At 39.6% G+C, this 26,847-nt stretch overlaps 1 protein-coding gene across 4 annotated transcripts in view; it reads right to left on the bottom strand.

Annotated features, from left to right (window-relative positions):
- Window positions 1–3,322: 3,322 nt before the first annotated feature.
- Elf1 (E74 like ETS transcription factor 1) overlaps window positions 3,323–26,847 on the bottom strand; it is an 88,289-nt gene continuing 64,764 nt past the window's right edge. For 3 of the 4 annotated variants that reach the window (XM_027394042.2, XM_027394043.2, XM_027394041.2), the window contains exons 3-9: window positions 20,133–20,313; window positions 17,660–17,767; window positions 15,895–16,059; window positions 13,963–14,046; window positions 12,766–12,958; window positions 9,994–10,443; window positions 3,323–5,435 (exon numbers count right to left, since the gene is read on the bottom strand). In XM_027394042.2, coding sequence (XP_027249843.1) covers window positions 4,838–5,435; window positions 9,994–10,443; window positions 12,766–12,958; window positions 13,963–14,046; window positions 15,895–16,059; window positions 17,660–17,767; window positions 20,133–20,313 — 1,779 coding nt within the window. In that variant the 3' untranslated portion in view covers window positions 3,323–4,837. The remainder of the gene's footprint in view (window positions 5,436–9,993; window positions 10,444–12,765; window positions 12,959–13,962; window positions 14,047–15,894; window positions 16,060–17,659; window positions 17,768–20,132; window positions 20,314–26,847) is intronic. The other variant, XM_027394044.2, reaches the window with a different exon arrangement.

The following is a 26,847-nucleotide window of genomic DNA, read 5'->3' as shown; positions in this document are numbered from 1 at the left end:
AGTCTGGATCTTTTTTTTTTTTTTTTTTTTTTTTTTTGAGACAGGGTTTCCTTGTGGCTTTGGAGGTTGTCCTGGAACTGGCTCTTGTAGACCAGGCTGATCTCGAACTCACAGAGATCCGCCTGCCTCTGCCTCCCGAGTGCTTTAGTCTGGATCTTTTGAGTTCAAGGTTGTTCTAAGTTTCTGTGTACCAGAAGACACCATAAAAAACAAATGTGCAGAGATGAGAATTGTCTTTTGCTAAACCTCTTTGAAGCAAATGTTGGTTTTCTTCAGTTTCCAGTTCTCTGTATGTCTGGATGTACTTATTTCTCGGGAATATTTATTGTAGATACCTATGCCAGCTGTCATCTCATTCTCTTATTATCTGAAACAAGTTTAATGTTGACAATTTATAATTAGTTCTTTGTGTCATATGTAAGACTGCCTACTCAAAGGCTATGGAAATATTTTCTTTTAGATCATTCACTTTCCATGTTTAAGTCTATTGTCTATAGTTGTCTTTGACAACTTTTGTAAAAGTATGACAGTAGGGATAAAAGTTCATTTTCTCCTCCATAAAAATACCAAGTAATCCAGTGCCACTTACTAAAAAGTTAATTTCCCCCTAAATTTGATGGCAACTTTATTGTTCTATTCAAAATTCAAGGCATCTTCTTGGAAACAGAAGTGCCAGGCCTACCAGCTCATTCATTTTCTAGAATGAATTTTCCAGTCTTAAGTATATTTGTTACAGTAGCACATATGAACTGCTGTCTTTCTATGTAGTGGAGAACTCTACTAGCCTAACTTAAGAGATTTAGTTTAGGGTCCGGCTGGTAAAAGCATGTGTTAAACAAGCCTGGAAAACTGAGTTTGCTCCCCAGGACTTATGTCAAGGTGGATGGAGAGAACCAGTTCCACCAAGTTATTCTTTGACCTTCACATTCATGATCTTTATTTACCCACACACACACACACACACACTCTAAAAAGATTTGGTTTAGCTGGGTTTTGTGACACACACTTTTAATCTCTAATTGTGAGACAGACAGGAGGATTACCAAGACTAAAGGTCAGCCAAATAGTAAATTCAAGATCAGACAGAGCCTATACATTGAAACCCTCTCTCGAAAAATACCAGTTTTCTCCAAGTTGTTTATAGTATACTAATATTATGTACCTTTAAAAATGTATTAGTATGCTGGAGAAATGGCTCAGAGGTTAAGAGTACTACCTTCTCTCCCAGGAAATTAGAAATTCAATTCCCAGCACCCACATGGCAGCTCACACCCATCTATAACCCCAGTCTCAGGTATCCAACACCTTCTGGCTTCTACAGGTGCTTCACAAACATACACATATATATGTGCATGTATATACACATGTAGACAAAGTACATTGTGCTGTGAATGAGAATGGCCCCACAGCCTCATAGACTTGAGTGCTTGGTCACCAAGGAGTGGCACTATTTGAAAGGATTAGGAGGTATGACCTTGATGGGGGGAGTGTGTCACTGTAGGTAGGCTTTGAGGTATTAAGTGCTCAGACCATAAAAGTTGCCATGATCATGGTGTCTCTTCATAGCAATAGAATACTTAAGACACACATACACGGGGCTGGAGAGATGACCCAGAGGTTAAGAGCACCAACTGCTCTTCCAGAGGTCCTGAGTTTAATTCCCAGCATCCGTTAAAACCATCCGTTAAGAGATCTGGTGTCCTCTTCTGATGTGCAGATATACATGGAAGCAGAATGTTGTATACATAATAAATAAAATCTTTTTTTAAAAAAAGACACACACATCAAATGTTTTTAAAGTTATGTATTGCCAGACAGTGGTGGCATACATCTTTAATCCCAGCACTTTGGAGGCAGAGGCAGGTGGTTCTCTATGAGTTTGAGGCCAGTCTGGTCTACAGAACAAGTTCCAGAAAAGCCAAGGCTAAAGAGAAACTCTGTTTTGAAAAGAGAAAAGTTACATATTAGTCCTGGCACATACCTTAAATCCCAGCATTCGGGAGCAAATGCAAGCAGAACTTCTGAATTCATGGCCAGCCAGGAGTACATAGTAGACTTTGTTTCAATACATACACACACACACACACACACACACACACACACACACACACACACACACACACACACACTGTATACTAATGTGTGATAATTAGTAAGTTAACCACTGAGAGAGTAGTATACCATATTACAGATATTTTTTGTTTTCTTGAATTTTTCTTTTTCCATTCCTGTACGTGCACCCAAACATTTTTTAAAAGTGTACTTAGAGCCCCAGCCTCAGACACAAGAAGTTTATTTATTTAGACTCTCTGAAGACAGAGTCTCATTTAACCCAATGTGGCCTCAGACTGACTGTGTGCCTGAGGATGGCCCTGCTCTATGTCCCTGAGTTCTTGTGAATACAGGTTTGCACTATGACACCTACTACTCTGTGAAAAGCCTTATAAAATCCAACAAGTCTTGCCTCACAAATTGCTTTTTTATACATCCCGGGACTACCTGCCTAGGGATGGCACCACCCACAGAGGGCTGAACCCTCCTAGCCAGTCAGTCTGAGGGAGGCATTTTCTCAGGTGAGGGTACGTCTTCCCAGGTGACTCTAACTTTTGTCAAATTGACAAAACCTAACCAGCAAAAGAGGTCATGAGAGCAGAGGTCATAGCCTAATGGATGATTGTCGTTATTTTGGAAGTAGATTTGTTATCAGTACATTCTCCTCTTGCTCAACTGCTGTTTTTCCACCTTAATTAGTAATAAAAATGGACTACATCATTGGCATTTTATTGTGTGACATCTAGAAACTGTCATATGGTATGGCAAAAGGAAAAGATAGCCTCCTGCAACTTTGACCAGGAGTCTCGAAGAAACATCTGATCCTCTGGTACCACTGTAAATACTTGTGTGTGTGTGTGTGTGTGTGTGTCTGTGTGTGTGTGTCTCTGTGTGTGTGTGTGTGTGTGTGTGTGTGTGTGTGTGTGTGTGTGTGTGTGTGTGTGTGTGTTCTTTAAGAAACATTTACCAGGGCTAGTGTGAAGGCTCATTGGGTAAAAACACTGTGCAAAAACACTGAATTGTAGTACCCCGGGAACCCATGTGGAAGAAAAGAAGCATCTCCCAAAAAGTTGCCCTTTCCTCTGTGTTCACACTCAAGCATGCACATGGATGTGCACACAGTATGAGACACTTGCCAGGTATGGCATGTGCCTGCACTCAGGAGTCGAAGGCAGGATGATCACTAGTTTCAGGATAACACGTGTGTCTGGGAGGCCTTGTGTCAAAAAGCAAAAGAAAGACTAGAAACACTTGCTTGAAAACAGAAATATTGAGAACTTTACATGATTTAATAATAAACAATTAAAGATACAAAAAACGTTTAGAGGATTCCAAAATTTAAATTTTTGTTTAAATACAAATTCATTTTATAATATGAAAACATATAATATTAGCCCTCTAACCATAATGATTTTTCTTCTACAAAAGTTTCTGTACTAGAAAATTTGCAGACAACAATTTCTTGTGACATTAAATGTACATTATTTACAATTGAAAAAGTAATCTAAGAACTCTACTTCAGAAACTTGGATATATGTTATCTTTGTATGCAATTTCCTTCCCCCTTCACCCACAGTAAAAAATAATCCAAATAAAAAGCAGTTATGCTTTTGTAATAACTGACTCCACTACTAGCTCAGGACTCTGGTTGTTCCCTTGGCCCTTTGAAGCCCTGTCTCTCTCAGAACAGCAGTTTGTCATTTAGCACTCAGCACGTTTAAAGTTTACTAATAAGCCACAATACACAGTGGTCTAGGAATTAATGAACAAAGAACTTAAGAGTTGATGGCAGATAGGTCTTATGCATAAGGATAATTTTGTGAGAAAAACATTTTATACAGTATTTTACCTGTATTTACATTAGGAAATAATCTAGTAATATTCTGAATATTTTTAAAGTACAGATACTAAAAATTATAAAATTTATGATAAGAAAGGAACTTGGAGACCATTTAGTCTAGTCCAGTGTATCCCTTCTTTTTACCAGAATGGCAAAGACTAGCAGATGAAGTGGCCTGTCCTGGGTTACACACCGAGCTAGTGGGAATGCCACTACAGGCTGCCTTTATACTATCACATCTCTTGACATGAAGGTTCAGATGTATCATAGGCACACTTAAATCTTTTTGTTGCTGCTTGCTTTTGTGTGTGTGTGTGTGTGTTTGAAAGACTTCATGTATCCCAGGCTGGCTTCAAACTCACTATGTAGCTAAGGTAGGCCTTGAACTCCTGATTACCCTTTGTCCACCTCCCGAGTGCTGGGTGGGATTTCATGTGCCAACACACTGGGCTTACATTTTTAAACAGTGCAGCCAACTAAAGTCAAGCTAAGTGACATCATAAAATTTTAATAGTATAAAATAAGTTTCTTGCATCTGAGTCAAGACTTAAATTATACAAGTGGAATGAAAATATTTCCTATATAAATTTCATGTTGACTTATATTTATATAAGTAGTATTTACAAACAATTCAGGAAGCTAATACAGTGTCAAGTTAGAAAAGTAACTTTAAAAATACTTATAGCAACTAAAAAAAGTCTCAAGAAGAATTTCTTCATAGTATAAAATTCCTGCTCCTTCACAACTGAGTTCTGAAACATAGATATGAGAAATACTTGGTTTTTCATCCTCATCTAGGAAAGTCAAAAGTAACTATTTTTAACAATTACAAAACTATGAACTTGTATAGATTTATCTTAGGGAAAAAAATCAGGTTATTTCCAGACAACCAAAACATAGTTCAATTAAAAAAAACAACCACCCATAATTCCTTTGGTGTGTCAATTAAAAAGAGTTGGGCTCTAGCAGTTCATTCTGTTTGATGGCTACCTGAGAGGGAAACCCATTTGAACTGGATACTACCATCAAGTAAGGCTGTGGCTGCTGTTCAGTTTTCTCAGTGTCTTCATTCAAATGATCTTCAGCCTTTTTATCTGCTTCGTGTTTAAGAGTTTTTGTTTCCTGAGCTTTGATAACAGAGGTGATCACAGTGCCAGGTGGGTGTGCAACCAGCTGTGAACTTCGAGAGAAGGTCACCACAGGTGTAGTGGCACTGAAGGATGGAGATGAATCCAAACTGACAGCTCCATTGCAGATGGATTGAACATTGCTTGTAAGGACCTGCTGTACTTGGGTGGGGCTAAAGACAATGGAAGGAGGAGAGCCCGGCTTCTGTGATTGTAGCATGACGTTTTCTTTCAGTACTGTCATGGGCTGTGATGATGGAATGGCTTGTAGGATAAATTTCTGTGAGCTGGCACTTGACGATGGGTCTGTGCTGGCTATCACAGTTGTGAGCGGCACTGTCTGGAGCGTCACTGTATGCAACTGCTGGTTGCCAGGTGACACGACTACTGGAACCTGGGTTGAAGCCTGTATCGTCCTATTGAGATCAGCAAATGGAAGTGAGACAATGAGCAAATGGAACGTCTTTTAAACCTTTAAGACTTCACAAGTTATTCTTGATAGTATATTATACATTCCCATTGCGACTTCCCCTACTTCATATCAAACCCTGTTTTAAACATTAGTGGGCACTAAAGAAAACAAACAAAACAAATAAAAAAAGAACCATTAGCCGGGCGTTGATGGCACACGCCTTTAATCCCAGCACTCGGGAGGCAGAGGCAGTTGGAGACGTCAGGGCTGCAGAGAAAGACCCTATCTCAAGTGAAAAATCTAAATACTGCCACATTAATACAAGTGAGGCATCAACACACAAAGCAAGGTATTTATACATGAGTCACTCTAAAGAAAAGTATAAACTTAAAAGCAGGTCTGTTGATCCACCATGCTCACTCCTAACAAACCTCAAACTTCGCATAATTGTGTTCAATCTATTTGTTAACATAACTTAAAAAATGGCTATCTTAACAGAATTGTCTATTTTTTAACAGAGTTACTAAGATTTTAGTAGCTCATAATTGGTATCAGATCGACATCATACAAATCATGACTATAACTTCTATGACTTCTAAGCCAACAGAGAGCAAAGTTAAGACCAAGCTTTGACAAAATAAAATAAACATATATTTCAGCAATTTTAGAGGCCAAAGTAATTTTCACAGTATTTTTTTCAATATAGGGTCTTTCTATGCTGCCCAGACTAGCCCTGACCCCATCCACCAGCAGACAAGATAATAGACATATGCCATCCCACCCAACATAAAACTACAACTTAGGCTGGGCGGTGGTGGAGAACACCTTTAGTCCCAGAACTTGGGAGGCAGAGGCAGGAGGATCTCTGTGAGTTCGAGACCAGCCTGGTCTACTACAAGAGCTAGTTCCAGGACAGCCTCCAAAGCCAGAGAGAAACCCTGTCTTGAAAAACCAAAAAAAAAAAAAAACAAAAAAAAACTACAACTTAACATAAAAATATTAATGTAAAATCCAATTCATAGAACTAGCTGTAATAAAGAGTGACCTCATTATTAAATAAAAAGGTTCATAAATGATACGATGACTCAATATAATTTTGCACTTATAAATGTTATAGGGTTTTGTTTGTTTGAGACGTTAAGTCTTTTATAGCCCATGCTAGCCTTTATCTCCAGGTCCTGCCTCTACCACCTAAGTGCTAGGATTATAGGCATATACTACCATATACAGCTTAAAGTTTACACTTATGGTTATTGTTATTATAAGTCAGTTGAAAACTCTGCACTTGAGTTTAACTGTTCTCTCTGAATTTGTTAAAGTTATTTTGTGAAGGTTACATTTCAAGTAGCTCAGTACTAAATTAACATCAATTAGTAAATTACTAAATACAGATTTTATTGTGCTGGTTATATGTTACTGGGTCACAATTGTGCTGGTTATATGTTACTGGGTCACATATGCAAAGATAAACAGCCCACCTGAAAAGATAAGACAAGACAGGTGGTGGTGGCACATGCCTTTGATCCCAGTACTTGGGAGGCAGAGGCAGGTGGATCTCTGTGAGTTCCAGGCCAGCCTGGTCTACAAGAGCCAGTTCCTGGACAGCCTCCAAGAAACCTTGGGGGGGGGCAGGGAGAGAAAAGACAAAGATCAAGTGCAACTTAGAAGTTCAAAAGAAGTGGGGAAGGCAAGGATGACTACAGCACCCATGTGGAATGCCAAACCTGTTCAGATTGGCACCCAAATCACCATTGTGAACATTATGATGTCTATGGGAGGATAACAGCTTTTTCTTTATTTTCTTAATTTAATTTTTTTAAAATTTAGAAAAATCTTCTGGCTATGTAGCTCTGGCTGGCCTAGAACCTGCTATGCTAACCAAGCTGACTTCAAACTTATAGTGATCATCTTGAATGTTGAGTACAGGCACGTACCACCATGCCAGTCTTAACAGCTCACTAGAAGGGCACAGCTAGAAGACAACAAGAGTTAAGTAATAAGGATTTAATGGGTGGGAGAGGTGTGACTCACAATAAAGGTGTGGTAGTATTTGGCAAACAAAGTGAGTTGGAAAAAACCTTAGGGGATTCTGGGCATTGGTGGCGCATCCCTTTAATCCCAACACTCAAGAGGCAGAGGCAGGTGGATCTCTGTGAGTTCGAGGCCAGCCTGGTCTCCAGAGCGAGTGCCAGGATAGGCTCCAAAGCTACACAGAGAAACCCTGTCGCGAAAAACCAAAAAAAAAAAAAAAAAAAAAAAAAAAAAAAAAAAAAACCCTTAGGGGACAGGGTTTTCCAAAATATACTGTGCCTCCCCTATCCTCCCCATCTAAACCAGGGTATGTGTTGATGTGTTTGTCTATCTATGATTGCATACATGCCACAAGGCACACTTGTAGATATCAGAAGATAACCTGGATCCACCAGTTCTCTTATTCTACAAATGGGTCCCAGAGATCAAACTTAGGTCACTGAAGCAAAGCTTTTACCGGCTGAGCCATTCCATTGGCCCCTAGATTTCTTTTCATTTGTTTGCAGGTAGGGTCTTAGTATAAATAGAGCTCAAGCTGGTTCAAAACTATGATCCTCCTGCCTCAAGCTCTTGAGAGATGAGACTAGCTGTACAACAGGCACAGGGATAGCTTAGCAGCCCAAGGATCCCACAGCATCAAGCTGCACATATACTCCACTTAAAAGAATGAAATGATTTGTCCCTTTCTTGGCAACGCTTGGTAACTCCTGTTTTGTGGGCTCAGAATATTCCAGACATGAGCAGCAGGATCACCAATCTGATCCGAACTCATTTTGGGCTCATCTGCAGTAAGGCCAACTATCCTCCCAGTCAACTTTTGGGAGGAAATACCTAGCTACCTTCTTATGTCTATGCATAAGGGACACTCATATGATTAAAATAAAATGTAAATAAGCAAAGGCTTATACAATCTAAGACCCTTAGAAAGCAACACTTTGCCAGGAATCTACTTTGTTATTCATTGAACTATCATGAAATCCAAATCAAATTAAAACTTTAAAATGTATGAGTACATATGTTATAAATTGATTTAAAGGAAGACCTCAGATACTGATGATAATTTCTGTGATTTGCATAAACCCTTTCCTCCCCAACTTGCTTTTTGGCTATGGTGTTCCTTCACAGCTCTAGAACCCCTAACTAAGACAAACTACAAGAACTATAAATATCCATTTAATTTTGGACCATTATTTCCTGACTTATTCTAAAATCAAATGAGAACAGTCCTACATTTTTCAGAAGACCAATCTAGAGGTAGGATTTTCTTGGTCAATTAGATGTTCAGCACCTTTTCAAGTCTGATTTGATTAAAGTAGACTGGGAGAATTTTCAACTTCTAGCACACTAACGCCTGAGGAGGAGAAACTGACTCCCACCTTCATACTTGAGATAGGGAAGTATTCTAAAACAGGATTTTCTCATGTGATAATTTATTCTTGTAGTCAATGCATCCTAAATATCTCAGGTTTAACTATTTATGCTGGGTTTTTGTAGACTGTGATCTAACTAGGCTACACAAATCAGTAGAGTAACAGCAAACAGCACTTGGGAGAGACAGAATCAGATGATAAAAAGGTTCAATAGCAACAGTTTGAGGCTATCCTGGGCTACATGAGATTCATCTCAAAAACAAACATGGTCTAGAAAGATGACTGAGTGGTTAGGAGCAGGTACTGCTCTTGCAGAGTGATGAGGCAAGTCCTTCTGTGTATGTTTATCTTATTGGTTGTTGAATAAAGCACTACTCGGCCAATGAGCCAGAAAGATAGGTGGGACTGGGAGTCAAGGAGGATTCTGGGAAATGTAGTAGAAAGAAGTCTTGTGATACAGGCAGGAAGTGACATAGCAGGCAGACTCATATATAAGCAGGGACAAGCAGGAAGTCGTTCTCTTGCTCTTCCATTTCCTCCCGTTCTCTCCTCTACAGAGCTGCCATGTGATTCCAGGAAGAGGATGACAGCAGAAGGCATCCTCGATAAGTCTTATAAAATATATAGATTTATGATAATGAAGACTGACCTAGCATATATGAAATCCTAGTCAATTGGCCAGCAGCATTGTAAACTAATATAAGACCCTGTATGTTATTCTAGGCGCCCACGTGGTGGTGGGGCTCAGGTGGATGGAGACTTATCATTGGAGCCCTAATGCGGTGGGCAGAACTCAGGTGGCTTGGCAGAAAGATTTATCGTTACAGCAGAGGACAGGAATTCAATTCCCAACACCCACATTGAGCAACTTACAACTGTATATATCTCCAGCTTGAAGGAACCAAATATCTCAGGCCTTCACAGGCATCTACAGTCAGGTACACAAAAGCCCCCCCCCCCCCCCCGCCCATATATATATATATATATATATATATATATATATATATATAATAAAAATAAACAAAAGCAGAACTACTGATATAATTTTGCTCCTGGAACAATCTATTGACCAAGAACTCTACCTTCTGAATCCTGAGCCAGTTAAACAATGCCCCTGCTCAGAATATCACATAGTGATATGCATGGTCACTGTTTCCTTACCTAATACTCTGAACTGAAGAATTTGCTGTTTCTTCCTGCATGGTGCTGGTTATGGTTGTGTCTCCTTCTGAGACAGCTTGTACTGGCTGTACTACATGAACAGTCTGGAAGAGCTGGGTAGGATAGGGGGCCTGTGAGGGTTGCACTGTCCTCAAAACTTCTGATGCCTGTGTGGCTTCCACAGGATCTTTGGGTTTTGGAGCTTTAGAATTCCCTGGTTTCAGAACTGCAGTGGCCCCTCCTTTTATTCCTGGACTTGAAGATACTCTTGATCGGTTTGCTTGATTCCGACTTGATGTGGTTGTTGAAGATAAGGATGGATCCGAAGACTCTATGCTGGAACTTGGATCCTCATCGTCTATGTATATAAGATCTTTTGGCATTTCTTTAAACTGATACACCAAGCGCTGACCTTCCACTTTTGCAAGAATACCTCTTTGGTAATAGTACCTAGTCAAAGCAGACAATTTCATCAATTTTATTAAATAAAATATAAATTAAAATATTGTCAACAAAATCAAATTTTCCTAATCATAAAATTTTAAGTTTAAAAGTGAAGAACCTTATTGTTCCTAGGATTTTATTATTATTTTGTTTTGGTTTTGTTTTTTTTAAGATAGGGTCTCTTTACTGCACTGGCAGTCCTGGAACTCACTACATAGACTAGGCTGGCTATGAACTCACAGAGATCTGCCTGCATCTTGCCTCCCTTAAAGATGTGCCTCAACACACCAGGCAGAATATGGAGAAATTTGTAAAGGAAGGGCACTTATACAAAATATATAAAGACTAATACACAGATTAAATCCTTATGAGTGACTAAGATGACTTAGTAAAGTGCCTGTTTGTATAAGATCCTGAACTCAATCCTCAGCACCCATGCAAGGGCTGGGCCCAGTGACACGTCGGTAGCCCAGTGCTGCAAAGGGAGCGAGACAAGGCAGATCTTTCGAGTTCACTAACCAACCAGACTAGCTTAATCAAAGAGCTCCAGGTTCAGTGGAACCATAATACAACATGAAGAGTAATCAAGGAAGACACCCAATCCTCTGACCTCCACCACAAGCACCCACTCATATACCTACCCAAACACATATACACACACATACACGTCCTTATTAGCTAGATGAATGCTGAATAGGGAACTACAGGGAATAGGGAATGACTGGAGCTTCGCTTCTCTTCCTTCCAGTTCCATGCTGCTAATTTGCTGGAATAATCAAATTTACCACAAACCTCAAGGCATCGTCTTCCCCCTCCCTACCTTACTAGCAGTATTCATACAAGTTTAAATTTAACTCAATTGGGCAGAATTTAGTGATTCACGTGTCTTAATAAAATTAAGAGCCTAAGTGATTCTTGTAAATGCACACCATAGACGCCTTTCTCCTCTCTGTGTTCACATGTTGGTCATTAAAACTCTTCCTTGGGGCTGGAGAGATGGCTCAGTAGTTAAGAGCACTATTGTTCTTGAAGAGAACCCAGCACCCACATAATATCTATAACTTCAATTTCAAGGGATCCAATGCCTTCTGACCTCTGTGGACATCTGGCACACATAATGCACTGGCATGTTTGCAAGCAAAATATTCATATAATAAAGTTAATATTTTTTAAAAACTTAGTTCCAACTCTGCTAAGAGGAAGGAAAAGGAGAGGGAGAGGGAGGAGAGGGACAAGGAGGAGAAGGAGGAGGAGGAGGAGGAGGAGGAGGAGGAGGAGGAGGAGGAGGAGGAGGAGGAGGAGGAGGAAGCACGGTGTGGTGGTGCACACCTTTGATCCTAGCACTCTCAAGATAGAGACAGGAGGATCTCTTCGAGTTCAAGACCAGCATAATTTACATAGTGAAACCCTGTCTCAGAAGAAGAGAAGAAAGTTCTAAGATGACAAAACATATATCCTCTAATCATTTCTATTTCAAGTCTTTCTCAAACAATTCATATATGGAAGAATTAATTATACAGTTATAGAAAAACAAAACATAAATGGGCTTAAATTTCCTTTATTTTTTTAATTTTTTGTTTTGTTTTTCAAGACAGGGTTTCTCTGTGGCTTTGGAGGCTGTCCTGGAACTAGCTCTTTTAGACCAGGCTGGTCTCAAACGCACAGAGATCTACCTGCCTCTGCCTTCCGAGCATGCACCACCACAACCTGGCAAATTTCTTTTATCTAATATCAATATTGAAGTATTTATTATTATTCTATAATATCTGAGATTTGCAGTTTAACATTTTATAAAATTTCAGATCTCTTTATAAGTAAAACACAGGTTGGGTATCTATTTTCTGAAATGTTTTGGACTAACAGTGTTCCAAGGTTTTGGAGGTGCTTTTGAATTATTTTTAAATATTCACATAGGTCTTACCAGTTGAACATTCAAACCTGGAAATGCCCTCAAATCCAAATTGCTTAATCCTCTATTGTTGCTCAAAAGTTTCAGAATCTAGATTCCTGACTTTCAGACTAGACTCTGCTATTTGCATGATTATTCGTATGAGAACAGTATTTACCCTAGTTGAAGTAAGATTTAACTTTAAATGTATGCTAGTTTCTGTAAGTACCTCAGTCTTCCTTCCATAAATATAATTCATGGGCTGGGGATATAGCTCAGTGGTAGAGTGTTGTCTACAATACACAAAGCCCTGGGTTCATTACCCAGCACTACAAAAACATAACAACATAAACACAATCATAGTCCTTCATTTTTAAAAAGTGACCTATTTTTCAATACCTAGGAAATGACATATTTAACATAACAAAGCCCCCACATACCTGAGTGCTCTTCCCATGGTCTCATAGTTCATATCAGGTTTGTTTTTGTGCTTCCCCCACAATCTAGACACTGCTTTAGAATCCACCAGTTTAAAAATGCCTTTTTCTCGCTGTGTCCATTTGATGTACTTAGGACAGGTAGCTTTGTCCTGAAGCAGAGCCAGTAAAAACTCCCAAAGGTAAATTGTGTTTCCTGAAACAAAATCAATTTACTTCAAAAGAACACATTTTCCTTTAAAAGTACAAACCAACCAATCACAGGACTAGAAGTCTTGCAAGGTCCATCTTTACCCACAAAGAATTAAACACATCATCAGTTAGCTGATGTAATATAGTCAGAGGATCTGGTAGAGACTTTACTAAATTCAGGCATAAATTATGTATATGAATGGCAGACCTTTCTGCCATTCACATAGGAAAAACATAGGAAACAATCACATAGGAAAAACATCAAAAGTAATATTAAAATTTAAAAAGCTTTCAATAGTTCTCTTTATATCAGAACCAGCAGATCAACTATGTTAGCATTCTTCAAATCTGAACAAGAGTTGTAAAAACAACACTAGAACTCCAACACACCATAGTGAGGATCTAGCTGAATTGCTGCAAAACATTGGATTATTTTGGTGGCCAAATTGAAAAAAAAAAAAAAAACAGAAAAGAATTTCATAGACTACTTTTGTTACCAGCCTTTTACAGAAATCTTTTACAGAAATGAAATTGATGACAGTATCTTTTTTTTTTTTTTTTTTTTTTTTTTTTTGGTTTTTCGAGACAGGGTTTCTCTGTGGCTTTGGAGGCTGTCCTGGAACTAGCTCTTGTAGACCAGGCTGATCTCGAACACACATAGATCTGCCTGCCTCTGCCTCCTGAGTGCTGGGATTAAAGACGTGCGCCACCAACGCCCGGCTGATGACAGTATCTTATAAGCACTGGGCACAGTATGTTCTACTTGACTCTAACAAGGAGAGTGATGAGCTGGGTTTAGGGATATGGTAGTGTGGCATCTGTAATCCTAGCATTTAGGAGGTTCAAGATTACCCTCAGTTACTAGGAAGTTCAAGACCAGCCTGAATGAACACACACACACACACACACACACAAACACACACACACACAAGACAGGAAAGGGGTGTAAGGAAGAAGTGGGGAGGAGAGGGCACTGGACCTGTACAATAAAGAATTCTTAGGACTTACCCTTCCCATCTTTATTTTTCTTTTTCACGGATATATTTGGTGTAGTGGCTGGGGAATCTGGTCGTGGTGGTTTTGTTTTTCTTCCTGAAATCAGAATAGCTCTGTATAAATATTTGCCCTCAAATTTGAATGAAAATGGTCAGATTTGACATACTGATGATTACTGAAAATTTCAAGTTCCAAACTTTTACACATGAGACATACAAACTGGTCTCTCTGCTATCTAAAAGAAAAATAACTTCAGTAAAAAAATGAACACTAAGTAGGTTAGATTGCAAATAATTACTTATATATGAAATTATACTTCAGGACAAGAGACACAGTTCAACATCAGAGTCCTTGTCTAACATGCACAAGCTCCCAAGTGAGATCCCCACACACCAGGGATGAGGGTAGGATGGAAAAGAAACCAGAAATTACCATTTGGTTCACCAGTAAAAAGAAATTTTTAAATGCTATATTTCTCTTTGAGATTATCATGCTAGTGCTTTCTCTTAAAACTTTCAAGACTATCCTTAACACCAGCAAAATTTTAGCTTAAAAAAGTATCCATAAAGCTGTGTGTGGTGACACACACCTTTTACCCAGCACTTGGAAGATAGAGGCAAAGGCAGGTGGCTCTCTGAATTCTAGGCCAGAGTGCTCAGGTATGCCTCTTTTGTGGGGGTGTGGTTGCAAGGAGGTGGGTTTCTGCAGTGGCATCTTGTTCCAGGGACACTACATTTGGAGTTCAGTTTTCTTCTTGGCAAAACTGGCCTTTTGGGCATAGAACTGCCCTTGCCTTGACTGCTGGCTACAGACAGGCTGTTTTAACTGGACACGCAGAATATAAGAAGCTGCTGAACCTTGCTAAATCGGGGTAGGACAGTCTTTTGAATTTTCCTGCTTCTGATAATGGTATGTCAGATACTCCTGCAATCTGTTTGTTTGCTTGTTTTTTTTTTTTGTTTTTTTGTTTTGTTTTTTTTTTTGAGACAGGGTTTCTCTGTGTAGCCCTGGCTGTCCTGGGACTCACTTTGTAGAACAGGCTGGCCTTGAACTCACAGAGATCCATCTGCCTCTGCCTCCCAAGTGCTGGGATTAAAGATGGGTGCCACCACTGCCTGGCTTTGTTTGTTAGCTGTTTGCGTTTTTCAACTGGAGTTTTTCAAACTATGCCCCAGGGCAATGGTTCTCAACCTGGGGGTCCAGATCCTTTCTCAGGGGTCTTGTATCAGATATCCTGCATATCAGATATTGATATTATGATTCATAAGAGTAACAAAATTATAGAGTAACAATGAGAGTAATTTCATAGTTGGGGATCACCACAGCCTGAGGAACTGTATTAAAGGACTGTATGTTAGGAAGGTTGAGAATTACTGCCCTAGGGCATGAGGAGTGGTGACACACACCTGTGATCCCTGCACTTAGATGGAGGATCTGGGTCATTCTTGGCTACACAGAGAGTTCAAAGCCAGTCCTGGAGACTTGACAGCATTTCTCAAAACAGATGGCTGGAGAAATGGCTTCTCTCTTGCTGCTTACAGAGAGGACTGGGTTCACTTCCCAGCACCCACATGACAGCTCACAACCATCACCAGGAGATCTCACACCTCTGGCTTCTGTGGGCATCAACATGCATGTATACACACACACACACACACACACACACACACACACACACACACACACACACACACACTCAAGCATACACATTTGAACATAAATGCAACAAAAGACAAGGAGTTGGAAAATCTTCTTTGAGTGAGACAGATCAACTATTTTAAGTAACTAAGATTTTTAGTGACTAGTATTAAGAAATACCTCATTTTTTATGTTCTCATTTTTTTCTTACATATCTTAACTGGTGTAGAAACACCCTTTAATAAAAAGTGTATTTGGGTTCTCCATCAATACTGACCTGATGACCTAAGCAAGTTAGACACTCACCTTTCTTTCTTTTAGGTTGTTCTGGGGATGAGGCTCCTGGGGAATCTGCATTCATCTCTTGCACTTGCTGAGTTTCCATCACTTCAGGAATCCCATCTAATGTGACGGACACATGGGTGATTGGGGCAACAATATCATCTTCAGAGGAACTAAATATATTATTATCTAAAGGAAATGAAATTAATTATAATCAGTTGTGTGTTATAAACAAAATCATTTGTCTCTAGAAACTCAATGCTTTTTATTTCCTTTGCCCTAAATCAAGGATCCTGAAGCAGCTCATGCTTGGCTTCCTACACAGTCTGTCTTACCTCCCCTCCCCATGTCTACTTTCTGAAACTCAATTTCTATCTCACCATATTAGACCTCTAGACAAATGCTTTATTCTCTGAAAACAGGAAGGAAAATCATAGCAAAAGACACTTCCCTATAACTTACTGAGGAAAAAAAAAACAACACAAACTCCACGGCATGCCATTCAAAGTTTTCACAATCTACACCAAACCTGCCTTTCCAATCCATTCCCCACTCACCACTTCAACCACACATACAAAAACATATTTTACAAGTTAATGCTTGTGGTTGAATCAATTCCCTCCAACTTGAATGCCCATTTCTGTCTTCTCTGTCCAATGAAGTGTAACTGTCATTTAGTTAAAACATTCTCTCCATAAAGCTAGAGCACCCACCACCTCCAGAGCAGTATGCTATCACTTCTTTCTTTTTGGCTTTTATAGTTGTTTGCACACATGAATGAGTTCAAAATTAAACTGTAAGATTGAAGAAAGGAGTAATAGCTATTATTTTTATACCATGCCACTGCTTAAGAGACTGCTGTGCACATTACAACATTAAATAAATACTTGGTCACTTTTGTTTTGTTTTGTTTTGTTTTGAGTCAGGGTTTCTCTGTGTAGCTCTGGCTGTCCTGGAACTCACTTTGTAGACCAGGCTGACCTTGAACTCACAGATTCACCTGCCACTGCCTCCCAAGTGCTGAAATTGAAGGTGTGCGCCACCACCACCTTGAATAACTATGCTTTTAAGTTTCAGTTCCCCTTTGTCAGAAAGGGCCAAAGAAGAAATAGATTTAAAAATGGGTAAATAAACTGCCAATGAATTTTAAGCAACAAATGGGTTAGGAAAAACTTCAGTAGGTTTTCGCCTATTGAATACAATCTGTATCTATAAAAATTACTATGCTGTACTAGTCTGAGCTGAAAACCACTGAGAGGCTGGAAAGATGGCTCAGCAGTTAAGACACTTGGGCTCTTTTAGAAGACTGGGGTTCAGTTACTGGCACATACATATAGCTCCAGTTCCAGGAGATTCAACACCCTCTTATGGCCTCTATTGGCACTACATACATGCATTACACATGTATACTTTCAGACAAAACACTGATGCACATAAAGTTTTAAAAACTAAAAAAAAAAAAAAGTTAAAAGACTAGATTTTGTGAATGTGATCAGGGTGCATTGTATGAAATTCCCAAATAACTAATAAAAGTGTTATGTTGGGGAAAAAATACAAGATTTTTGCATCATCTATTATTTCATAAGGGACAAATTACTTTTTATTCTAAAAAGTTGAACAAATTTTAAATCAGTTAAACAGAACATTGTAACAAAGGTACCACATAGCAATGTGCTTGGGACCCACAAAAGAAAAACACCTGTTTTGTTCTCTTGCCATTTACTAGCTAATGGAGATGGCGAGAATAGCTTTGCAATGTATACAGACACAAGTGATCATTAGCACTCACTTATTCGTTTTTCATCCAGTATAGGGCCAGGAGAATCCATATTGAGGAGTGCCTCAGCAGCCTCAATGGTCTCAATTGTTTCATCTCCATTATGACAAGAAGCCTCAACTACAATAAAGCAAAAGTAGTATTAGCTCCAACGTATGTGCCACTCTGAAATTCATAGTCACAGCGTTCATCTCCTGAACTAGGATATGCCACTTAATACTGAGCTTGTATGCATATAAACTATAAGATACAGAACATATGCCATAATATTGAATCTGAGGTGGGCGTGTATAAGGTCTCACCCTATGCTGGCTAGGTTTTTGGTTTGGTTTGGTTTGGTTTGGTTTGGTTTGATTCAGTTGGAATGGAAAAAGTGTTCCCATTAGATTGGCCTGCAGACAAGTCTGTGGGGTATCTTCTTGAGGAAGGATTGATGCAGGGGTGCCCAGCCCACTGTGAGTGGCACCACCCTTGAATAGGTAGGTAGTCCTGGATGGTATAAGAAAGCAGGTGGGGGTCTGGAGAGATGGCTTAGTGGTGAAGGGCATTTGTTGCTTTTGAAGATGCTGGGATTTGTTTCCCAGCATCTGCATGGTAGCTCACAGCCACCTTTTTAACTCAAGCTCACAGCTTCAAACACAGTCCAAAAGCAGTTAATCTTTCATGTCCTCCCACCACCCCTAAGTGCTTACTACCTACAAAGGTTCACTGTGAAGGAATTCAAGACCCCATTTTTATTCATTTGTTTGGTTGTTGATTTGATATTTTTGTAATTTTTTACAATTATATGTTTGTATGGTAAAATGATGGGAGGTGGTGGGATACACCTTTAATCCCAGCACTCTGGAAGCAGAGGCAGGCAGATTTCTGAGTTCAAGGACAGCCTGATTTACACAGTCAGTTCCAGGACAGTCAAGGCTACACAGAGAAACCCTGTCTTGAAAAACCAAAAATATCCCAGGCATGGTGGTGCATGCCTTTAGTCTCAGCACTCTGGAGGCAGAGGCAGGTGAATCTCAATGAGTTCCAGGCCAGCCTGGTCTACAAATTGAGTTCCAGGACAGCAAGAGCTGCTACACAGAGAAACCCTGTCTGTCTGTATAAATCAATTAATAAATAAATAAGAAACACAGAAAAAAACAATAAAAATAAAAATGATTGCACAAAGCAAAAGCACATACCATTTTCTAAAACCAATGAAAGTATTAGTACACCTCACTCTTACAGTTTGTTCTTCCAGTTCTCAGTGTTATACTAGCTCTGATCCCAAACAGAAATCCTCTGTAAATCTCAGAGCTTCATCACACATTAGGTCCTGGCTTACTATTTGGTTTCCTGTGACACTGGAAACTTTCCCTACAAATAGCTTTCACTTTGTTCTCACAAATGAAGCAGTAGGTATATACAAGGGCTCAGTGAAGGCTTGATTGTGAATTCTCATGTCTATTTCAATATATTTGGAGAAAAAGAAAAGGGGATCAAGAAAGCAGTATGAACTAGTTGAGATATTAGAATGTGCCATTTTCTTCATCCAACAGGCTTTAGCTTATGCAGGTAATAAAGTTACCCTGGGACCTCCATTTGGTTTGGGGTCAGGCACATCTCTCCATGGTAATAATAATGTACTTAGCAGCCTAATTTCCTTGCCTGCGCATGCTATGCACACACGCCCTTCTCCAAACAATACACCTAGTAACCCCAGAACCCCTTGACCCGGTCTCTACATCAGGCTACACATCTCTTAACGATAACATAAATTTCCCTACTCTGTAACTGTAACTATCAAGTAAAGACGGTTTCTAGTCAAGTGTGTTTCCAACATAATGCAGGTATAAGGAACAGAAGGCCTATCCATCCTGAAACGGTTTCAGGTACATGTACAGTAAGGCAAAACCATGTCTGCCAGTATGTGCTTTTGCTTTGTGCAATCATTTTTATTTTTATTGTTTTTTCTGTGTTTCTTATTTATTTATTAATTGATTTATACAGACAGACAGGGTTTCTCTGTGTAGCAGCTCTTCTTCTTTAGAGAAGTCACTCTATTTATCATCTTCTGATTATGCATAATTGACATGCATATAATTAAAACCAGATGCATCATGGGATGGAGAATGCATAATAGAAAAAAAACAATTATATAAACTAATCTAGGAATTAAAATAAAGAACTACCTAAACTACACCCATTAGTAGCCAGCCCCTGCTTCCTTTAAACCCCATAAAAAAAAAAGACTCTCAGTTTTATCCTGGGGCCCTTGAATAATCTCACTGTCACTCCTGATAGGGTACCCCTCTACCTATAGTCTCTATTATTACTCTGCTATGAATAAAGCTACCTTACTTCTTTTGCTAATCTGTGTAAGCCCTTATTTTCAAATCTTTGAATAAAAGACCAAGAACCTGGAAACACCTGGCCCATACCTGACCACCTGTAACACACACACATACACACACACACACACACACACACACACACACACACACACCTGTAAGCGTGATGTCATCATCATCGTCGTCTATGATTTCTTCTTCAGCAACATCCAATGAGCTTTCAGTAATCATGTCATTAGGCTCTTCCACACAGGCTAGACCGGCATAACTATTGAGAATATCAGCACCAGGAACATGTTCCACAATGACAGCAGGAAATATAGCAGGATCGCCAAGCTGCAAGTGATGGAAGGGGAGGTAAAGAGAGAAGTTCTGCTTTTGTTGGACACAGTTCAAAAACATTTTACTCACTTTTTTCAAAAAACACTTGACATTCATTTGTAACTTACTTGTTTTCATTTTCTTAAATGGGGACAATACCCAGGGCCTAATGCAGGCTAGACATTAGGACTCAAACTCAAAAGAACTCAAACACTGATCTACACCCAACCCTACAGGCTATAGCAATTTAGCCCCTTTTCATCTCATTTGTTTAGTGGGGTAGCTTGAGAGTGTGCATATGTGTGTATGTGTACTTGTCTCAGCTTTTGGAGACAGACGCTCTCTTGGTAGCTGATCTTAAACTCACTCTCCTAAACTCTGGGATAACAAGTATATACCACCATACCTGGCTCTACAACTTATATTTTAACAATCTTTTTGGTTTATAAGGACTATGAACCTATAACACCTAACCTTTAATAATTAATCTTATCTCAGTTTTTTAAGAGACAGGGTCTTATGTATCCCAGGCTGGCCTGCTGGCTATTTACCAGAGGATAATACTGAACTCCTGCTGCTCCTGCCTCAGTCTCCTAAGTGCTGCAATTACAGGTATGACCCATTATGCCTAATTCTTCTTCATCTTTTTTTTTCTTTCTTTTTTTTTTTTTTGGTTTTTTGAGACAGGGTTTCTCTGTGGCTTTGGAGGCTGCCTGGAACTAGCTCTTGTAGACCAGGCTGGTCTCGAACTCACAGAGATCCTCCTGCCTCTGCCTCCCGAGTGCTAGGATTAAAGGCATGTGCCACCACTACCTGGCAAATTCTTCATCTTAATAGCCAAGTTTTCATTGGTAATTCTAAAAGTATATTTTAAAATGGCATTAGATTTACAACAGGCTTTAAAATTATGCATACGCATGAACCAGGAAGTGGAATACAATGAAATGTATAAATACATTCTTACTACCGTTTTGCTCACAGAAGAACATCTCAGGTCAGCAACCAGTACACTTACTTGGCAGGAAGCCTTGATTTGCACAGCCTTTGACTCACATGAAAGCAATTAACTCTCATTTTCTATTACTGTCCTCTTTAAGAATGACTGTATTAAAGTTACAAACTTTTCCTCCTAACGTCTGTTTATAAAATTGAAAAATTGTAGGACAGGTGTGGTGGCTCATACCTTTAATCCCAGCATTCTGGGGGCAGAGGTTATTCAAAATCTCCATGTGCTTGAGGCCAACCCCGATCTACATACTGAGTTTCAGCCAAAGCTACAGAGTACAAAGTACAGACCCTATCTCAAAAACAATAGCAAAACCAAAGATGATTATGGAATTTCATACCTGAAAAATCTAACCTCATCTAGCTATCTTATTTTACCATTGAGAAAACTGTATCAAGAGGTTTTTTTTTTAATGCTGTACTAAAAATTAAGCTGCTCCTTTCTGTTTGCTTTGTTTCATTACATTGCATAGCCCACAGTAGTCTAGAACTCACTATGTAGTCAAGTGTCACCTTGAATTCATGGCACTGCTCTGTCTCAGGTACCCAAGTACAGGAATAACAAGAATAAGCCACCATGCCCAATTTCCTTTAAATTTCTTATGTTGGAGTCATTTCTAACTTTAAAAAATCGCAAAACTATGTCAAAGGATTTTCATACAACTTTAACTCATATTCTCCTCTAATTCTAACACTTATTTCTATTATTGTTATATTTTGACATTTTTTCTGATTTAATTAAAGTGGTAGTAGACATATTTCCTTTTTCTTTATGCATGGTTTGTCTGCATTTAGGTCTCTGCACTACATGTGAGCAGTGTGCCAGGAGGTGAAAGCACTGGACCCCCTTAAACTGAAGTACAGGAATTACAGACAGTTGTGAGCCACCATGTGGGTGCTTGGAATTGAACCCAGGTCCCTGGAAAAGCAGCCAGTGCTTTTAACCGCTGAGCCATCTCTCCAGCCCCCAGACTGCCTTTTTAACCTGAAATATTGTTGTATACCTTAAAATATATCATGTCAGGGACCCCCTAAATATTCATTGTAGGAATATATTCATTGCTGGGGATACTAACTTTGGCCACTTAGTTAAATGATACGTATCAAGTTTCTCCACTGTAAAGTTAATATTCCTCCTTAATATGATAAGTACTTTGGTTTTTTGTTTGTTTTCTTTTTTTTTATTAGTTCAAATTAGGAACAAGCTTGTTTCACATGTCAATCCCTTCTCCTTCTCCCTCCCCTACCCCCACCCCTTCCTCCTATCCCCAGGCTACTCCCCACCCCATCCACCCTCCACTCCCCAGGCAGGGTAGGGCCCTTGACTGGGGATCCCCAAAGTCCACCACATCATCCTGGGCCAGGCCTAGGCCCTCTCCCATGTGTCCAGGCTGAGAATGCATCCCTTCAACGTGGGATGGGCTCTCAAAGTCCCTTCTTACACCAGGGAATAATACTAATCTACTACCAGGGGCCTCCTAATTGACATCCATGTTCAGGTCTGGATCAGTCCTGTACTGGCCTCCCAAACAGAAGTCTGGGGTCCATGTGCTCCCCCTTGTACAGGCCAGCTGTTGATAAGTACTTTGTGAGAACATTCTGCTTTAAGTGGGAAAAGATTCCTGTTTATAGAAAAATGACATCAGGTACTTTTGACATTTTCCTTAGGATTGTGGTACTACACTAGTATTACTTATGGCTTTGTTATATACTGCACAGTGTTGAACTTTTAAACACAATTGCAAAGTAAGATTAGATATTAATTTTATCATACAAACTACTGAAAGCTAATATATCTTGGGTGTTAAACAGAGAGTATCTTTACCTTCAAGAATGTTATACAATGAAATTTAAAAGTGATGATCTTGAAGCACATTTGGCTTTGATTCAAAATGTTTCTTCCTGTTTCAGAAAAGTTAGAAGTAACTGGCTTTTCAAACTGTAAAAGTAGTTTTGAAACTGAAACTAGGAGCTCAAGAATTTACATTGTGAAACACATAAACACATACATAAGCAGTAAAAAATATTTAATTTCCAAAGCAAAATATAAGCATTTGACTTTAAGGACATGTGTCTGTAAGTCAGAGGACAAGTACAGGAGTTGGTTCTCTCCTTCCAAGTCCCAGTTCAAACTCAGCTCAGCAGGAAGAGTAGCAAGAGACTTTATTTTCTGAGCCAAATACAAAGGAAGAGAATGAATTCCAAGGCTGAAAGTGGGTAGAAATAGTACCCCACCCTTTGAAATGGGGATTATCTTATCATATATCAAATCTATAAGTGGTAATGAAAACAATATGAGGGGTCAGGGAGATGGCTCAGTGGTTAAGAGCACTGGCTGTTCTTCCAGAGGACTCAGGTTCAATTCCCAGCACCCACATGACAGCTCACAACTGTCTGTAACTCCAGTTCCAGGGGATCTGACACCCTCATACAGACATACATGCAGGCAAAAACACCAATGCATATAAAATAAAAAAAATTTAAAATAAACCGCTCAGGTCAGACTGTAGCAGCTTGAACCATCGCTGGCTAACTGGATTTCTTTCTTGCTCAAGAGGTTCGTTACTCCAACTGCCCTGGCATTTACAGGGACCTCCCCACAATCAGGAGGGTCCCAAACGCTGGGTGTGCTTGGGTCACACAGTTCCAGGTAACCAAATGAAGCACAGGAGGAAGAGACGACGAAGGGGAAAGAGCGGGGGAGGAAGGGCAGAGAACAAGAAAGGGAAAAGGTGAAGTCAGGTATAAAGCTCAGTGGTAGAGTGAAAAGGCTCAGCTTCAATCCTCAGCAATATTAGGGCAAAAAAAAAAAAATGCAGACATAAAGAAAGGGAAGAAAATATTTCCTTTTACCCAAAGGTTTAGTTAAACATGAAGAATACCTTTAATCTCAGCACTTGGGAGACAGAGGTAGGTGAGTCCCTGAGATCTGAGAGTTCGAGGCCAGCCTGGTTTACATTGTGAATGGTTCTGTGATTTAGAGGGCAGTGCCACACAGTAGAAACATAACAAAGAAAGACAGTGCGAATCACGAGACCTAGTGCTTTTTCCAATACTGACATGAACGACTGTGCAAAGGAAAGCAGAGATGAGAGAAAGATAAATACCATGGATTTAACCAATTGCAGATTAAAATATTTTTAATGTATGTGGGCTAAGGAGATGGCTTGGTGGATAAAGCACTTGCTTCCCAAGCATGAAGACTGAAGTTCCGATCTCCAGCCCTCCTGTAAGCATCAGGTGTGTGGGGCCCATCTATAATCCCAATGCTGGACTACCTAAATAGGCAAGGTCTGGCCAGGCTCAAGTGTCAGACCCTGCTTTATTAAGCAGAATAGAGGGAAGAGCAATTGAGGAAAATACTCAGTGTCAACTTTTGGTGTACACACACACACACACACACACACACACACACGTGCATGCCCAGGCACAAATGTGAACATACACATATACCACACACACATTAAAAGTAAATTGTACTTATAATGAACATTTTTAAACATGTCATTATTCCCAAAATAATCTGTTTCCATAAAGTTTACAGTGTATTATGTATAATTAATCTAGAAATGAGTTTAAAAGTATGGGAGTGTGTATATGGTTTTTAAGCAAATACACAGTTTCAAATGAGGTACTTAAGCTTTTGCTTATCCAGAGGTCCTGAGATCTGTCCCCCTCAGATATGAGTAACAACTATACCATGTTACATAGCTGGCAAATAACCAAACCCTAACTTGAACTGACTCCAGGATCTATATTATTTATCTGTATCCTACTTAGTTCCAAAATGATGGCTTTATTAAACTGAATACCTATCTACTTGACTCTGTTTAGAAACACAATGGGTAAACAGTCATTTAGAGCGGTGGTCTGGCTTTAACATTATCTTCACTAGGGTTTTGTTCCTGGCATTGTTACTTTCTTGGGATCACTCCTGATTTATACATACAGTCTTCTCTTGCTAAGGAAACTTATCTCACTAAGATCAGGAACATAATAATCCCTAACAACAATCTATAAACATGTCTTTATACCCATAGATCAATGTAGTCTTCACCCTTCATCAAGAGACAGAGGCCACTACAGAAAACCACAACCAATCAAAATGCCAAGTTGTGGAGCTCAGTCCCAATAGATACATCTACAAAATACTCCTGCTTTGGGAACGTTATGGAAGAGAGGGCAGAAAGACTGTAAGAGCCGGAGGATCAGGCAGTTGGCTGTGGTATTTTATCTCCTCCTAATGTCAGAAGCTACTTCCATAAAGCCTCACCAACATGACTGCCCAAACATAAACTGAACAAGGACAACTCCAACTGACACGCCAAAGTGAATGGGGAAAAACCCATGAGGTCTCAACCCTACACAAGAACTACAGACAACTGAAGAAATCTAGGAGTCGGAGAGGTGCTCGTCCCCAGGGAAGAACACACCAGTTGGCATCTGGTGCCAAATGGTCAGCCCTGAAAACATATCCAAACAACATTATATAGACTTAGCAGGTTATATATAAAAATACATATGTATAAATGTATATGCATGCAATAGCAAGTAGTGAAAAAAATAAAGACCATGAATTGAAGGAGAGCCAGGATGGGTAGATGAAAGGGTTTAGAGGAAGGAAAGGAAAGGAAGAAATGTTGAAATTATAATATCAAAAATTAAATTTAACCATAAGCCTACTTCAAAGTTGTTTACTTCCCACATCTTCAGGGTGCTATCAATTCACATAAAATAAACAATTCACACATTCATAAGCACACAAGGAGCTGGAGAGATGGCTCAGTGATTAAGAGAGCTGGCTGCTCTTCCAGGGCATCGAAGTTTGATTCCCAGCACCCACATGGCAGTTTACAACTATCTGTAACTCCAGTCCCAGGGATCTAATGCCCTTTTTGGCCTTTATGACAGGCACACATACACTATACCGACACACACACACACACACACACACACACACACACACACACACACACACACACACGCAAAATAAAATATAAATAAATTTTTGAAAATAGGAAAGAAGTAAGAAGCCTGAAACTACAGAAGACATCTCAGGTGACTACAAGGTGTTGGCCTCTGTTACCATAAATGGAAGGGAAATGCACATTCCAGGAACTCCAGCTGTGGATTTGGACTCAAGATAAAAACTGTCTTTTATCTGGATTGACTAGCAACTGACTAAGGTATGAGTCATCAAGAGTCCAACCCTTCAAAACCACACATTGTAAAATTCCTCACAACATGGTGAGCCCTGTACGCTACAGAAGCAGAGACAGGGGGATTGCCGAAAGTTCAAGTTTCAGGCTAGCCAGAGCCATGAAGGGAAGAAAAGTAGTGTGAACAAACAAAATCTCACATGCTGAATTATCTAAGCTTTAAAGTAAGTAAAAAACGTGTGGCTTGAACCCATCTGTTTGGACTGCCACAATAAGTACCTAAGTGTCTTCAACAACAGAAATGTATTCTCCTGATTCTGAGCACAGTGTTGAAGGGAGGGAGTTGGTATACGGCTGGTTCCTTCTGCAGACCATTCACTTCTCC

This window comes from Cricetulus griseus (assembly GCF_003668045.3).
Source record: "Cricetulus griseus strain 17A/GY chromosome 1 unlocalized genomic scaffold, alternate assembly CriGri-PICRH-1.0 chr1_1, whole genome shotgun sequence".
Classification (NCBI taxonomy): domain Eukaryota; kingdom Metazoa; phylum Chordata; class Mammalia; order Rodentia; family Cricetidae; genus Cricetulus; species Cricetulus griseus.
Note: the sequence above shows the minus strand (reverse complement) of the source record. Positions and strands in the feature narration are given on the sequence as shown.